Raw genomic sequence first — 17,344 nt, 5'->3', positions numbered from 1 at the left:
AGAGGGCTGGCTGCCTCCCAGGCCCAGCACCCCCGACACGCTCCCTGTAGTGCTGAAGCGACACTCATGTCAGATCGACGCCCCAGGACCCCGAGTTGGGGGGGTGGTGCTGGGCACAGACAGCGCTTGCTCAGGGCAGACTTCTTGGTTTTTAGGTGTTATTTTTATTACTAGCCTTCTCAGCCAGTTATTTTTTAGCTTTCATTAATTATTCCAGCAAATACCAATATTCGGCATCTCCTTTTCTGAGTGTGTGGTTGCTAAAGACTGCTAGAGAGTAATAGTCATGTCAGAATAATAGGAGGATTTTTATTTCCATAAGGAAGTCTCAACTGAGGACAAACCCATGATTTTATGTTCTTGCCATATTTTGAATTTTAACGTGTGGTCACGCAAAGCTTCCTTGGTTTTGTGACTAGTATTTATGAAACCTCAACAGGTGTAATAAAGAGCTACAAAGACGAATTAGGACAGTTTCTGACTTCGGGGTATTTAAAGATGGTCATGCAGGCAGTTAGCCGTCACAGAAGACTGGAGTTTACAGGAACACGGGGAAAGAGGAGGGGAGGTTCAGGGTCTGGTGGGGGCATTACTCAGAGCCGGTGGACATCGGTGTGCTTGAACTTGGGGTCGTACCTGACCCCTGCCCCTAAAACGGCTGTTTTCGTCATGCTGTGCCACCTGCCCTTCAGTAGTAATGTGGCCAGATCCTTCAGTGTTACCTGAGATAAGGCCCTCTCCCCTGTTCAATCTTTGCAGGACAGCGGTTTTTATTTTTATTGTTATTTTCTTAGTTATCTACCGATTCCTTTATGTGGTTGTTGGTACTTTCAGTATTACCACACTCACGTAATACTTGAATTATATCTCTCTTGCTCTAATATTGATTTCCCTTCTATAATTTTACTGTTTTGAAATAATTACAACACAGGTATAGGAAGCAGCTACCTTCTGAATGAATCCCTTATTGTTAATTACCATTCTAAGTTCCCGTTTGTAAAGCACTTGACAGTTTCAGCCTGCTCTCAGGCATGTTAGCTGATCCACCTCCTGACTCCCTGGAGAGGTGGGGGCTCAATGTCCTCGGTCTTCCGAGGAGGAAGCTGGCTCCCTGGGCCAAGCAGTGGCCTCCCTGCACAGTCTGGGAGTGATAGGGGAGGACTTGAACCTACCGGTGCTGATGGACACCTTGAGCCCCGACTTTCAGCCTCTTCACAGTGCTCTCATCCTTTACTTCCCACTACAGCCCGGTCTGATGTCAACTCTGAGCCTATTCCATAGTCCTTACTTGCTGAGCAGGCACGGTGTGAGGGTGTGAGGTGTGAGGGTGTGTGAAGAGAGACCACGCCCAGTGCTTGGATGAACTTGGGGGGATTCAGTGTTCTCTTTGTAACTGTTCGTAACAATCTTGTCATTGTTAGGTTCTTTTGTTTTTCTGGTATCCTTTAATAATTTTGAAACCATAGCTACCAGTTGAGCAATCTTCAATGATAAGACTGCTTACACGTCTGATCTTTGCAGTATGTGACGCTGAAGGAGATGCCCGCCGTGCTTGTTTTCAAAGACGGGACTCACTTTGTGTACGACGGTGAGTTCCGAAGCTTAGCTTGGGTGGAACTTTTTCAATGAAAATGCTGGATCTGTTCCAGGACTCCGGTGTTGGCGAACTGTTTAGTAAATGTATCTGCTGCTTATGGTCCCATTAGTTGAATGGCCCATTTTTCTTACCCTACAGCTTTAGTTTTTCCTGTTAGTGTTTTTTGTTTTGGGTTTTTGGGGGGGGGGTTTCTTGGTCAGGTCATTTGCCTTTTTGAGAGGGGAATCCTATGCAATTTCTAGGTGTTACTTGAAAATATTCCAAAATTAATTTTTAAAGAAGGACATTTCAGACACACAAAAATGTGAAGACATAAAACATGGTTGTAGTGGCGACACCCGGCATTTTCTTCCCTGACTTCCTCTCTCCCTCCTCGACAGGAGTAGCTGCTCTTCAGCTCTTCTTCCTTGAAGCCAGTGTTCAGTCTGTTTTGAAAATATTTCTACTATATTAAACATACCTAATAGTAAACAGAACCCTAGAGTAGTAAATCCCTGCATACCTGCCCAACACCCAGGTCAGACCGTGGCCAAGCTCTGACCACATTTGCTTCAACGAGCTCTGTTCTTTGTTGAAGTATTGAAAGCAAAACCTGATTGCATTTCATTATTGTGTGCTTCATCATGGTGGACTTCCTTGGTTTAAGTAACTGCATGCTGTTATAGCACCTAACAAAATTAACAATAATTCCTTGTTATCCAGTACCTGCTCCCTCAATTCCGAAGTGGTACTCGGCAGGGCAGTGCAGCGAACTCAGAAGCATCGTTCTGTGCCTTAGACCTGTTGTATGTTCTGTGTGTGTTTAAAACACACCCCTGTAAATGGAACTGATGAAGTTGAGGTTACGATCCTGGCATTTTATACATAGTACTAGAGTGGAACGCACAAACATTTTGAAGACATATTTACACTATAATTATCAACTTTCTTTTGTTTTTAAGAGTACGAAGATGGTGACCTGTCGTCTTGGATCAGCAGGGAGAGGTTTCAGAATTATCTGACTGTGGATGGCTTCCTCCTGTATGAACTTGGAGACACTGGTACAGACACACACAACTCTCCGTCACTCGACAGCATTTCCCCGTGATGGATCGCTTAAACCTGATTCTGTAGCAAAAGAATTTTAAGCTCTATGTAACACTTTCATGTCTTCTGTGGGCCTGAATGCCAGTGCTCACTTACGAGAATTCCCATTAGTATCACCAGAGCACACACCTCTGTCTGCGGGTCAGAGCTGAGCTAGAGAGGGCTTCCGACGGGGCCGAGAGCCACAGAGGAGAGCCTGGGTCACAAGGAAAACCCACCAACCAGGAAGGTTTCCTCAGGAAGCCGGTTTTTGTAGCAGGAGCTGAAGGGAACTTAGCCCACCTTTAAAGCCTGTTTTACCTTGTGAGGGAACATGGGTCCAGACTGGCCAGGTTTCTTACAGCTGCGTGATCGGAAGTGACAGGCACAGCAATATGCGCGGATAGAAAAATGAAAGCTGTGAGAAGCTAACTGTGTGCTCTCATAGATGCAAACTACAAAGATTATGGGGAGCTAACCATTTAAGTTTTAAGAAGTCTTTTGTAAATTTATAACAAATTACAAATGAGAAATATGTCCTGCTTATTATTGTCACATTTGTTCCTGTTCATAACTTTATACTGAATAGAATGGAAGTACAGTTTCAATTAAGAGAATGGGAAAACTAAACGCTTAGTGTCTTTTAGGAGAAATAATGGGCATAGAGTTTCCTCTTCCTGATTTCCTGCCCTTGGATCTGGTTAAGAACACAGGTAGAAATGCTCTGTTGGGTTCTGCCCTGGTTTTGTAACTCTTCCTTAGGATGGAAATTGGCTCTGGTTCTAGAGCCTGCCTGTTGATGTGCTGTGTCTGGCAGCATTTCTGTCTCTGCTTATGCTTTCAGAGGGAGGTGTGTACTGGCTCAGAACTGGAACTCCGTGTGGATACTGTACAGGAAAAGGGAGGAAGTGTAGGAATGCAGTCATTTGCTTTCAGTATAATCATCATAGGAGACAGCGTGGCCTCAAGGTCATGGACCAGGCAGCTGTGGCTCTGCTCAGACAGGTTGTTCTCGTGGATCCATTTGGGAGGAAGGTGCTGTGGCGGCCAGTGTTCCCTTTGTGTGTCCACTGTGACCGCCCTGATCGGATGTCTGGTCCGGCTGTGCCCCTGCTATCACACGGCCTGGCCCCTTCCCATGGAAGCACCACACTGACTCCCGAATCTCAGTGTCTCTGACACTTCCTGTCTTTCCCAGAGGTCCTGGTGCCTGCCTCTCCTGACCCCTGCCTGCATCTCAGTCCCACTCAGTCATTCCCCACCCTTTCCCGCCCCTGGCCACACTGACTTTGCAGTGTCCCGAAGACCTGTGCCTCTTGCCCCAAAGCCCCCCTCCCTGCTTCCTGTTTTCTCTGCATGGAAATGCATAGCTAATTTATGTTCTTGCATCCAGCTGAGACCAAATATTGCTTCCTTAGGAAAATTTTCTACTGACCCCTCAAACTACATTCATTTACCTTGTAATACTCTTTGTAACACGTGTTGCGTTCCTTCAGAACTGTTCCGATATGACCGCACACGTATTGTGGGTTTACCTTTCCTGCTAGGCGGTGCTTGCCGCAAGTGCAGAGCCGGGTCTGCGTGCTCGTCACTGTGTCCTGGGGAACCAGCCCAGTGCTGGGACGTGGCTTGGTGCCCAGCGTTGTGAGAGTCACCTGTGAGAACTGCTTGTGTGGGCCTGGGGGAAGATGCTCTGCGTGTTGTAGACAGGGATGGAAAAACAGAAAAACGAAACAAGGCGCAACTCTTGAAGCACCTAGAATTAAAGAAGCACAACAAAAACCAAGCACTGAATAGTAACTGAAATAATACTTCAAGAGAGGAAATAGTCGTGAACTGACATGTTCAGCTGAGGGGTAAAAGAGTGAGTCCAGATTGTGTAGAATCGAAACACACGTTGAGCAGCACGGGACTGGGGAGGGAGCGTTAAGGTGTGGGGACGGCTTTGCGAGATGCTTGATCGAATCCTGCATTTCTGTGCCTGCTCTGAGCCAGAAACTGTCCCCATGTTTCTGGGCACGTACTCTCCTCAGCTCTCCCAGTAACTTTGCTTTGGGTGCTGGTTTGCAATGGAAGCCGAGGTTTACTGAGGTTAAGTCACACAGCTAACAGGCGACAGAGCTTCACCGTTGTTCTCCCAGGCCAAGAACGTAACACGCACTGAGGGCCGCACTGGCCTCCCAGAGGACATCAGCGATGAATGTGGCTTATGTTCTGTGCAGGGCTAAGTAACTTCCGGTCAGTTGTAGTTTGTGTGCGATTGCAGGCAAATAGTGACTCATGGTAGCAAAGGGAATAGCAGTGTAAAAATCACTCTCATTACATACCATGGAGCTGCAGTAATTAATAGTAAATGCCTTTTATCAGCTTATTTCTTACGGTTTTTGCTTCTGACAAAGCACTTAATTATTTTGTGGGTTGTGTGAAAAAATGCAGTTTTATATATGCATAAATATTCACTGTTTACATCTTGAGGATGGGAGTTGGGAGGGAACTTACTACTTACAGTTGACTCACTGATTTACTTTCCTGAGCATGACGTGTAAGATTGTTGAAATTAACTTCTAGAAGCAATGTTTACTAATTCTCCGTTCACAGCTATAGTAATAATTGACAAGTTTGTATAATGAGGGTTATTGAACTTACATACGTCATTCTTAATTTCAGGAAAACTTGTGGCTATTGCAGTTATTGATGAGAAAAATACATCAGTTGAACATACCAGGTACAGTGCCTTGAAAAAGTTTTAAGCTTCCAATGTCACCTAATTCAGACTTTGCATGGCTTCAGATGAACTTAGTGTGGTGCCTTTTCCTGCAGCGTTAGATAGGGCAACAGATATTAGAATTGAGTAATTATGACATGTGATTCCAGTGAAAAAATGAAATATTCCTGTGTTGTTTCTTCTACAGATTGAAGTCAATTATTCAAGAAGTTGCTAGAGATTACAGAGGTCAGTTTCACAGGTGGGTGCTGGCGCTCTGGACAGTTCCTTTATTTTTGTTTAACTGTGTTTGGTGATGCAGTAAACCAACAGTCGTAGTGCCTCCTGCTTTCCAAGATGAATCCGGAGCCGAAGTGAGCCGCGGCATGCTGCACTTCTGCACGAATTGTCTGGACTTGAAGTGTGCTCACACGTCCCAGCAACAAACGCGCATCACGCCTGCTTCTTGCTGGGGTTTGGGGTGAGGCCTGCGTCAGAAGACACGCACGAGCGCCGCTCCTGCGTTTGAGGTCGGGTGGTGTGAGCAGTCACAAGTCAGGGAGCCGGGAGGCTCATGACAGGAGCTCAGAGAATGACGGGACATAGGAATAAGTGATATTTTTGCCGTGTGCTTAAACATTGTTTGTTGCTGACGTAAGAGACGGTCAAGACAAACGTTACATTATTTAATTACTATTCCCTTTTTACTGAATCTTCTCCTGAGGTATCAGAGATATATACTTGTGTTTCTCCTGTAACGCAGAACGAGCATCTTCTGAGTAGTCCTGTTTTAAGAGAGTGTAACTGTCCTTAAAAGCGTTTCAGTTAGAGAAGCTCACACTGCCTTTTAAAATACATATCTTAGAATTTGTTTAACTTTACTTACGTGTATTTGTATCTCAAAAACCTATAGGAATATATACTCTTCCCTACATTATTATAAGTGATTTGTATGTTAAATGTTTAGTGTTCACATGCTTACCAAGTGCAGTTATTTCTTGTATTAAATATCGCTTTCTTTCTCTCTTTTTTTCCCTATGGTTGTCGTCGGTTAGAGATTTTCAGTTTGGACATATGGATGGGAATGACTATATAAACTCCTTGCTGATGGAGTAAGTACCAACTGATTACATAAGTTCACTATCAATTCTATCGATTTTCTAAATTTCTGTTTCTGACAGATGGACAGAAGGACTGGTAGCTGCAAAGAGCAGACATTTGGTGAATGCTGATGTAGGCATTCTCCCATTAAATATTTCACTTTAGTGTTTAAATCTGTATGTACAACTTTCCCATTGTTCTATACTAAAAAAGTGTGTCCAAAGTCAGTTAATAATTTACATTATTTTGAAAAGAGGATATTCAGAAACTTATAAATTTCATAGTTTTTGTTTCATACACATCTTACCTTAAGTTCAGTTTTAATGAAGAAGTTTATGTAGAAAATTTTTAATATTCAAGAATTAATTGCCATCCTAGAAGAATTTAACAGACTAAAATAACTTTACAGGGGAAATATGGAAATTTCATCAATTATATTCAGGATGTAAAGTTCTGATTTGTCACTTCATAAAGGTTATATTAGGAATCATTTGCCATATCTATACTGAATTAATACATTCCAAATAAGAACCTACTCAATTCAGTGGACATTTAGTGAGTATTTACCACATGTCATATACTGTGTTTGGCTCTACTGATACAAAAAATTAGTAAGGGAGAGTCTCTGTCTTCAGATGCTTAGAGTACACTGGGTGAGACTGCAGGGTTATTACTAAAGAGGTCTGTGTGTTAGAGGGGTCTGGAACCAGAGCGAATCCCACCCCCGCCCTACTGTGCACTAAGGTGGAAGGCCTCAGGAAGTGCTCCCCGGGGGAGGCACTAATTAAGAGAAGTTCTAAAGAAGGAGAAGTTAGCTGAGGGCTGGATGCTGAGGGGTTATTTCTGGCAGAGCACAAAAGCAAACCCAAGAGGTGGTAGCAAAGTGGTTGCTTAGGAGCGTGGTGAAAGGTCACAGTCGCCCCAGACTGGAAGGTGGGGCAAGCTGCCTGCAGACAGGCACAGAGTCAGGGTCAAGTCAGGGGCTCGGTGCAGTGTGTCTGTCTCCAGCTTTGCAGGTGTAGTGAATGCCTTTGTTCATCGATGCAGTGCCTTGGGCTAAATTAGAGTCTTTCGATTTCCTGATTTCCTGGTAACACAGCGGGGAAATAAAAAACCAAACTTACAAACTCAAAGGGACATTCGTAGTTTTCAGTTAAAAGCCTAAAATCATAAAGTAGTGTTACCTTTTGTTTTCATTTATATTCAACTTATTATCCCTCTTACTCCAGTTTGAGAGGGTTTACCAGAGATGCAAAGTACAGGATAATATATAATGAAGAAATCAAGACAAAGGAAAATAAAATAAAGACTATACAGTTATTAAAGGTACTTGAAAAGATGGGCCATGAATTGTTAATACTCAATACAGAGGAGAAAAACATTATTTGCATGTTTCTGCCTATAAAATACTTGCCTATAGGAGTATGGCTGACCCTGTAGAACCTAAGAGAAATTGCCATGCTGTATAATCTCATAAAGGGTGATGCCTGTGATAGAAATGTATTTGGAATAGGGTATTTTACACACACACACACACACACACACACACGCAGTGGGACTTTGGTACAACCATTTGTTATAACGGCCTTCTCGGCAGCCAGTATATGGATTCAGTTAAACAGTGTTTGCAAAAGCCCAAAGCAGTTTGGGTCCAGGAACAACTGCTTGACCCAGAATAATACTCCGAGTATGTAGCGGTGGAAGGACAGTCCTTCACATTGTGTCTAACGCGAGTTGTGAGATAGTAGTTTTGAGCTACAGTTACGGTCAAAGAACAACAATTTCTACCACCAAACCCATTTAGTTTGTGGTGGTTGGGTTTTTTCTTAATCATATTTTTGGGTTTGATTTTTTTTCCAAGGAGAGAGAAGGTGTAGAGTGATGGTTACACAACACTAATTGAAAGTCCTTACTGAGCACTTAACTGCGGCCCACACTGGACTGAGTAGTCAGTGTGTATTGTCTGACTTTCATAGTAACTCAGCAAGGTGTAAGTGCGATTGCTATCTGCATTTTATGTAGGTCGGAAGTTCAAATTTCTTAGAGGAAGACTCAAAGGAGTTAAATGATATGCCAAAGTATGCCGACAAGTAAGTTAGAGGTTCAGTTCTCAATTTCAGCTCTTTCCTGCTCCCAAAGCTATTAACTCGGCAACATTAATAATGACAGATAAGTGGAATTTTATAGGTATTGATGCCTAAAATATTTTTAACTTATGGCAAACACATATTATAGAAAATCATTACATTGCAACATTGACCATAATTTTTTTCTCAAAACTAGTATACTATCAAATTTTGGGTCTATTAAATTATTTTGCAAATGGTTCCTGTGCTTATAATTAAGAGGAAACAGAATGAAGAGTCATCTTTCATTACCATTTGAATGGAAGTAACTGACCCAATCGGTTACCGTTGCCTAGTAACGCTGGGCGATGGAGCCCCTGGACACCCAGCGGCGTACAGTAGGGTTCCCTCATTCTCTCTCCCTGGTCTGGGCTTGGCTGACTGGCTGGGCACAGCTAGATGTGGCTCCAAACTGCCATTCAGGTTCTGGACTGCGGCCTTAATGCCCTTGACCTTGGGAGGGTAGTTTCTTGGCGATATTGTCCGTGCACAGTCACAGCACAGGAAGGTGATCCTGGCTCTGCAGGCACATCCGCTTGGTGCCTTCTGCTGCCTTCCCCTCGAGCAAGCCCCGGGGCTGTGTTCCAGCGTCAGGGGTCAGGTGGGCGCCTTTCCCTCCCTGGGAAAAGGGTGAGGCGTGGGGACTCGGTCACTTATGGGTAGTCATGGGGGCTGTCAGCTGTTTGCACTGTGGAGTTTCCTCCTTTGTGTAACACTCACACAGACGCATAACTGTGAACCGCGCGTAGGTGTCATACGGAATCCTACACCTTTCATGATTGTGCAGAACCTGCCTTTGAAAGGAAAAAGTAAACTATTCCAGTGAAATGACGTATTGGTTATATTATAGTTTTCATGGTGGCTGAAGGCGGGGGGCGAACGTAGGTTTACAGTAGTGAGTACGCAAGAGTTTATTCTACTATTACTTACTAATTACTGTATCACTTTCCATATGATCGGCTGTGCACCTGCTCCTGCCCTGCCCTGCCCTGCGGGGCCCTGGGAGTTTGGGGAATGTGGAGCCGTGCTTATGGCACACACACGCGTTGCGAGCAAGGCACTGTGCTGCATGCTGAAACGTGACCTTTTTCATTTCCTTCTGTAGCAAGATAGGTGTCCCCGCACCTTTTATTTGTGTGTGAACGAAAAGCATTAAGCTTAAACACCAAATTACAGGAAAGCCCCCGATGTGAGCACAAGCAATGTGAATGCAGAGACCTCGCTCCCCCACCCAGGTCCCAGCCCCTGAGTGCCGTTTCTCTGGTGGGCTGTGCGGCGGGTTGTGGAGGCCCAAAAGCCACAGGGGTGAAAGCACACCCGTGGCCAGGAGGGATGTGACCCAGAGGCTGACACTGTGCACATCATAATTTTTATCCCTTCGTGTAATGTGAAGACTCAGCAGTCTCATAGTGTGTGTTAGAAGGTTCTTCACGTAATCTTCATTTAGCTATTTTTTAAAATTGATGCAAAATTTGGAATTTCATGCAGGCAAAAGGAAGCAAAGCTATTAATTAATATAGCTCCCTCTTTTTGTAATTATAATTACTTATATAAAATGTACCATATTTTTTTCGGACTGTAAGATGTACTTCCCCCCCAAATTTGGGAGGAAAATGGGGGTGTGTCATATAGTCCGAATGTAGCTTACCTGGCTCGCGGGGGGTGGGGCAGGCAGCGGAGCGGGGTTTTTTTTTCCTATTTTCCTCTAAAACCTAGGTGTGTCTAACGGTCCTGTGTGTCTTGTAGTCCGAAAAATACGGTGAATATGAGAATGCTTATTATCTGTGTGTTTAATGTGTATTTTGATTTCTTTGTTTTTCTGTTTTCAGTGAAGTGAAAGTCCCAACTGTGGTTGTACTGAATACTTCAAACCAACAGTACTTTTTACTAGATAGGCAGATTAAGAATACTGAAGACATGGTCCAGTTCATCCACAGCATTTTGGATGGCACAGTGGAAGTAAGTTGTTCACTGCATTTCAGAGGATGACAGGAGGCGGGCGAGGAGAAGGCAGTTCTTGCTTGTGGTTCTGGAAGGGAGAGTCCGCCACCCCCTGGGGAGGGGCGCAGGCATCCTCTCTGTACCTCGCTTTGCTCACCTCGCAGACAGCGTCACACTCTCTGACACCTGGATGGCTCTTCTGGGGCAGAGGCTGCTCAGGGGTTATCGGGGGCGTGTCTGGCTGTTGCAGGGATTGGGAGGTGCTGCTGGCATCAGAGTTGGGTGCAGGGTGCTCAGGTCCGCAGAGCTGTCCCGGAGTGGCCTCTCCCGGCTCTCAGAGCATCCTGGGGGCCAGGGTACGGTCGGATGATGGGATTCGGATCAGTTTTCCGAAGAAACCTGGTTTCATACCTAGAGTCAGAGCCGCAGTGGAGACTTCTGAATCCTGTAGAGCATTTCTCAGAAATAATGAACGATAGTTTTACCTTCCTCTTTTGTTCTGTAAGTCTCACTGCGGCGTTTTCATATTGTTGCCACACATGTGGGAGGCTCATGAAGCATCACACCAGCAGGCTGAAGTAGGAAAGAAAACACGAGACTCTGTGCCTCCGTGGAATTCAGTTATTTTGTGACACTTCCTTCCGCTGTACGCGGACTTTCTATGAAAGTTGGCTCCCCGAGCAACAAGGACTTCTGCTCTGGAGATCACACAGTAGGGGGTTTGTAAGTGTGGAAATAGCGTACGTGTGACTGAGGGCCCTTCTCTTTGTAGGGAGCGCGACCCAGCGTGAGCTGTCGAGCAGCAAAGAGCTCTCACTGGCTCGCAGCGCCGAGTGGTTCAAAGACGGGGCAGGCTTCCGGGGGCTGGGTGCCAGGGGTCTGACTGATTGTCATCAGGAGTTTCTCTGTCTCTGCCCGCCCTTCAGCGTTTTTATTTCAGCTTCATCCTTAGGGAGACATTCCACGCACAGTAGCAAATAGGTCTGCACCATCCAGAGCCGAGCAGTGTGTCATTCAGCTCAGAAACCGGGCAGGCCCGGACTGGTGCGGGTGGCGACTAGGGAGGGCGTGCTCCTCTGGTGGAGGAGGGGGGGGGTGGCGGGGGTGCGTTCACACGGGAAGCAGGAGGAAGGTGGGCCGGGGAAAACACCGGCTGGCTCTTCAGGTGCTTAAGCAATCTGTCCTCCACCCTGGGCCAGCAGTGTTTAGATTATGTAACAGAAAAATGAAATAATAGTACTTAAATTAACAATGAAATTGTCTTTTCCTGTTAAATTGAAGGCCCAAGGAGGTGATAGCATTTTGCAGAGATTGAAAAGAATGGTGTTTGATGCCAAATCTACTATCGTGGTGAGTTGTGACAGTTTGTCTGATTTTGTTGCTAACTGACAATATAGTGGTATATAGGTTCTTTATGTCTAACTAGGATAAATCTGCAATTTGAAAGGATTGGGTAAAATATCTTAATTTGCAAGGTAACAAGAAGTCTGTATTTACGGTAAGAAATCATGTTCATCAGGTGGAAATATTTTCCTGATACTTCATTTCCTTATGATTGGTGAGTAACTGGAATTCACGGTCAGTTAACGTCACAGCCGTACTTCAAGTGTCTTTCAGTCTCTTTACGAATCTACCCCTTTCAGGCCTTGGATCGGAACCCTTCTTGCTGAGAATGCTCAGCCGTCTTTCTTACTGTGAGAGCAGAGGCCTGCCTGAATGGGTTTGAGCCCTAAACTTACTTCTTGTTGCCTCTCAGGCACTACCCCGTGGGTATTTCATTCATTCTGCCCAAAAGCAATCATCAGAATCATAGCTAACCTGTTGATGGGAATTGGTTCTCGTGATACTGTTCCTTTCCCCCTTCGGTTTAAAAGTGACCCCCTTTCCGTTCCTGTGGGCACCAGCACGGGTGGGCCCTCAGCACCTTACCAGCTGTTGCCCTGCCTTCCACTGGCTGCCCCCCTCCTCTTCCCTGTCTCCAGCCCACTGTGCACACCCCTCCACAACGGGTCCCCCAGGTCTTCAGTTGCTGCCTGAGCTTCCCAGGGCTTCTCACTGCGCTCACGCCATACAGGGCGGCCTGCCTCATTCTCTCTCTTGCTTAAGTTTCTGCCTCAAACACCTGAGCTTTATGAGGCTTTCTCCTGTCTTCTCACTCCACAGGGAGTGCGCTCCTCTGCGTTTGTGTCCGTGGTTCTCAAGAGTTAGAGCCACAGCCTATAGAACGTGTCATAGTTGGAAAACCTAAACAGGGGAAGTGCTTTTCCTTTTCTGGGAGTTGAGGAGATAGTATGTACATTGAGGGACATTACTAAGTTGATGCGTGAAAAAGTACTAACATGCATGTGAAGAGAGCATGTGTGTGCCTTCATTGTGGTAAATGACAGCCTCCTCCGTGAGGTGAGCAGGCCCCTGCAGCCCAGGGCACGACTCTAGCTGCAGGCGCGCATGGGAGTCATCACGCAGAGACCCGTGTGGTTCCTCTGAGGAAAAGAAAGGTCGTTCGTGAGGGCTGTAAAGCACTTGGTGCCCTTGTCTACTGCTGGTGGGTGGCTACACGTGCACACATGTAGGCACACGCAATACGAAAGTCCTGTCTCTCACCGTATCTTTGACGTGGCAGTTACTGCGGAAGCATGGACACTGGGCAGGTGGGGCGGCAGCAGGGGGACAAGAGCTGGAGTGGTTTGCAGTCCCTTCATGCCGTTCCCGTGGGAACGCGTTTGTGGGAACTGATTGTCCCCCTCTCTCCACAGTCTATATTCAAGAGCTCTCCGATCATGGGCTGCTTTCTCTTTGGCCTGCCTCTGGGTGTCATCAGTATCATGTGCTATGGCATCTACACAGCTGACACAGACGGAGGCTATATAGAAGAACGATACGAAGTGTCCAGGAGCGAAGTTGAAGGCCAGGAAGCGGCGGAGGAGAGCAGGGAGCAGCTGGGGCCAAGGAGCGGACACCCGCCGGGGCCTGCTGGGCAGGAGCCCAAGGATGTGCTAGAAAAGAAGACAGATTGAGACTGCATTAGGATTTCAAATTATTAAAGAGTCTATTTATTGAATTCAGACATTTAATCATGGTCTTTACAGAGGATGACGAGGTGTTTGCATTTTGCTAATCGCAGCTGCATGGAGTAGAGTAGTTCTTCATAAATGTGGAGGTGTTTGGTGCAGAGAGGAATTGCCTGTCTGGAAGGCAAAGCGCTCCACCGAAGTTCACCTGGTAGGTGTTATCCCAGATCAGGCCTGCGTGCACGTTTCTCTGTCTGAATTCTCGGTGACGGAAGGAAGGGTCCTGGGCGGAACGTGTAGGTCAGTCAGTCGGGTAGAAGAAACGTGTTTGATAGAGAAAAGCAAGACTTCCACCTCCTACCACCATCCTCCTCTATATTTTAGATAAAATTTATATGGACAAAATCAAGTCTTTACAATGTAGGCACTTTAAGGAGAACTAATACCTTTTTCCACAGCTCAAATTAAGATGATGAAATTTTAAAATTTGGTTTTATAGAGCATAGCCATTTTATTTTCTTATTTTTTAAAGGAGAGGAAACGTTACTTTTTAACTTTATACTTAGTTACATTATAAAAGTTTCATATTGGGCTATATAGTGGCAAAAAATAGTCTTATGTTTAATCTTCGCAACATAACTAGACCCACTTGGAGCAGGATTTCAGACCGTGCCCTGGGACTCTGTTTGCCAGAGTCTCCGCAGCCACTTCAGGAAGGGGAGGGGCCTTGTACCCCTGCCCCGCTTTGGCTGGGGCAGCCTACTTGATTTCCCGTTTTCTATAATGCGGTCTCTTCTAAAAATGTCCTTTGATAATAGCCCCTGCTGCTTTGTGAAAAGTAATATATGTCACCGTGTCCTGTGTTTCTGGCATGGCAGCTTCGTGGTGACTTGTCTAGCGTGCATGTGTGCGTGCACACGCACTCGGACACATGGGCAGTGTATTGGCACGCGCCTGTTCCCTGAGGCTGTGGGCGTGGCTGTGTTCTTACGCGGGATGAGTGACACAGGCAGCCTGCAGCAGAGTTGTGGTCCCTGACCGAAGGGGTCAGCCAGGCCCCTCCACCCTCCCAGCTCCGTCAGCCCTTTCAGCCGGTCATCTTCTCTGTCCAAGGAATAGCATAGGGGTTCGATCCCAAGTCAGGCAAAAAATTGGTACTTTGTACGGAATAGTTTGATATGTCTATTGTAAGTGAGCTTATCTTCAGGGCCTTTGTTTTAGCTAAGTTCAGGATGTTTATTGGGTGGCTTTTATATAGGTGACTAGTCATTATTGAGTAGTTGGGTTATCCAATATGAGGAATTTTAGTGAACATTTAAAAATGTTCATTCAGCCCTGGCTGGTGTGGCCCAGTGGACTGAGTGCTGGCCTATGAACCAAGGGGTTGCTGGTTCGATTCCCAGTCAGGGCACATTCCTGGGTTGCGGGCCAGGTCCCCAGTAGGGGGCACATAAGAGGCAACCACACACTGATGTTTCTCTCCCTCTCTTTCTCCCTCCCTTCCCATCTGTAAAAGCAAACAAATAAAATCTTTAAAACTAAAAACAAAAATGTTCATTCACTTTAAAAATAAGTAATTCGTGGTCCTGACACTGAAGTTGTCTCAGGCTTTGCTCCCCACGGGCAGCTGCTGGTCATTCCTGACGCCATGCTGGGCACAGCTGAACTGAAACTGCATCTTAGGTCCTGAGGGGTTGCTGGCCATCCCCTCACTGGATCCGTGTACTTAATGAGTATGGAGCGATGACTCATTCTTACGGTTTGGCACCCCTTATGTTTTTAACAAGGAGTCACAGCTGCAGTCACAGGGCGTTTCAGGAAGTTCTAGAATGAAATGCTCTTGAATGGAAATTGGAGATAAATGCTGTGAATTCCGCCGCAGTAGATTCCCCTCCGCTGAGCAAGGAGGGATGCTTTTGGGGGGTCCATGCGAACGCTCCCAGGGGTCAGGCCTGTTGGGCAGCAGTGAGATGCCTTGGTGAGCACAGACGCCTTCCTGTTGTCGCAGTCCGGTAGGGAAGTTAAAGCCCAGCTGCCGCCCGTGACCCCAGGAAGTGAGAGAACAGGTCCTTGCTTTTGCTCTGTGCCTGTCACTGTCAGATGTCCATCGTCTGCAGGTTCTGTCTTTTCTACAGCATCAAAGGAAAGAGCTCAGTGGGAAGAAATGTAAGGAGGCTAAAGCTCAGTGTGTGTCTGCAGACACAAGTCTGGCGACCTTTGTCTTCTGAGATTTCCTTGTCTGTGTAGGGTTGTAATGCCTTAGTCTCTGCTACCTTTTTCTCACCTGGATGCTGCCCCATGTTCCTGTGTTTTCATAGTGTGTCTGCAGGAAAAGCAGAATGTGTGGATGGTGTGCAAGTGAATAATTTCATTTCTTCTTTTTAGCGTCTATAGTTTGCTTTTTACACGTCTGTCAGACTCTTCACAAACACACGTAAATCTCTGCTCACTGGTATGTTGTCCCTTCAGTGTGCCATCAGAACTTAGTAGGAATGCTTTTTCATTTCTGGAAAAACACTTCAAAATACAGGTAGATGTGTGAAGGAATCTTGTAGAAGAACAGATTTCATCCTCATTCAGAGATGAATCTTATCATGATCACACTATGAGAGGGAGTACCCTTCAGTCTGCCAGACTCCTTTGCCTTTTCTTGTAGTCACAATAAAGTTCCCCTGCCAATCTCTCAAATTCAGAATCCTCCACACTTGCCGTTGCTGAGTCTGGTGCTCAGACAATATTCACAGATATTTCAGAGGGAGAAAGTGCATGTTTTTAATCATCCTATGCACCCGTTGCAGTTTGCCACCTTTTTTGTTTGTTTTATTGTGCACTTTAATATTTCACCAATATTGCTGCCTTCTGAAACTCCCCAGGTGGATTAGGTCTGGAGTTTTCTTTGTCCTCACAAATCTGCTTCCTGGCATCGGATTTAGTGGCCACACGAGGAGCCAAATGCCTGCAGGTTGAAGGAAGAGTCCGTATGAGCAAACAATTAGCTCTATCGTTTCTGTTTAGCGGATTTTGGGGGGTCGTGTTTTGTTTCAGGGTTTTGGGGGTTTGTTTTGATTGTGCAAATGTGATTTAAATATTTTCATCATTGCTTCACTATGATACGGAGGTAGGACAGGGAAAAATCACTCAACTGTTCTTACGCAAAATTGTTCAAGTGAACCAGTGCGAAATGTTAAAGACTGTCAATTAATTGGTGGGGTTAAGGTTGCCATTTTATTTTTATAAATACCTATTTTTTTTTTTTCTGAATGAGTCTGAGTCCAAGAGCGGGCAAACAATTTTCTACTTTGGACTAATGTATTAAGGTTTTCTGAAAGCTGTATTACTAGCTGACTCTCGATACCCTGCCTTAGGGCACCAGTTGTGAACCTTCGTTTTTCTAAAATAAATTAATTGAAAACGGGATCGTTTATCTTTGCTGTTTATCTTTGGTTCTTTTGCCACAGGAATAATTCTCTCTGCAAAGAGAACAGCTAAGATTATCTTCCACAAAGTGTATGTTTTTTCTTTTATTACGTCATAAGTTGGTTGTAACTATAGAGACGGTTCTGGAGTATGAACAGACGGGAGAAACATAGCATTCTAACCTAATCCCCTTCCCTGTGAAGAACCTGGGATTCATAGGTTTGGTACCTTCTTTGTTTTTAAAACCTGACTATTTAAAAATACTGATTACAGCATTTAAAGTTAGAATAATGAGCTTTGACTCCTTGATCACTGCTGAGTAGTGATTTTGGACTCAACTCGGCCATCCCTCCCTTTCACCGTGCCATCGTGGAATGCAATG

General features: G+C 45.4%; 1 protein-coding gene across 3 annotated transcripts in view; it reads left to right on the top strand.

The window, feature by feature from the left end:
* TMX3 (thioredoxin related transmembrane protein 3) overlaps window positions 1–14,140 on the top strand; it is a 33,179-nt gene extending 19,039 nt beyond the window's left edge. For all 3 annotated transcript variants that reach the window (XM_024580380.4, XM_024580382.4, XM_071219556.1), the window contains 8 exons: window positions 1,522–1,588; window positions 2,539–2,637; window positions 5,330–5,387; window positions 5,575–5,628; window positions 6,422–6,478; window positions 10,423–10,552; window positions 11,816–11,884; window positions 13,291–14,140. In XM_024580380.4, the coding sequence (XP_024436148.2) occupies window positions 1,522–1,588; window positions 2,539–2,637; window positions 5,330–5,387; window positions 5,575–5,628; window positions 6,422–6,478; window positions 10,423–10,552; window positions 11,816–11,884; window positions 13,291–13,551 (795 nt within the window). In that variant the 3' untranslated portion in view covers window positions 13,552–14,140. The remainder of the gene's footprint in view (window positions 1–1,521; window positions 1,589–2,538; window positions 2,638–5,329; window positions 5,388–5,574; window positions 5,629–6,421; window positions 6,479–10,422; window positions 10,553–11,815; window positions 11,885–13,290) is intronic.
* The last annotated feature ends 3,204 nt before the right edge of the window (window positions 14,141–17,344 follow it).

The sequence above is a fragment of the Desmodus rotundus genome, chromosome 10 (genome assembly GCF_022682495.2).
Source record: "Desmodus rotundus isolate HL8 chromosome 10, HLdesRot8A.1, whole genome shotgun sequence".
In the NCBI taxonomy this organism is placed as follows: domain Eukaryota; kingdom Metazoa; phylum Chordata; class Mammalia; order Chiroptera; family Phyllostomidae; genus Desmodus; species Desmodus rotundus.
The sequence above is the reverse complement of the archived record's forward strand: the minus strand, read 5'-3'. Positions and strand labels throughout refer to the sequence as shown.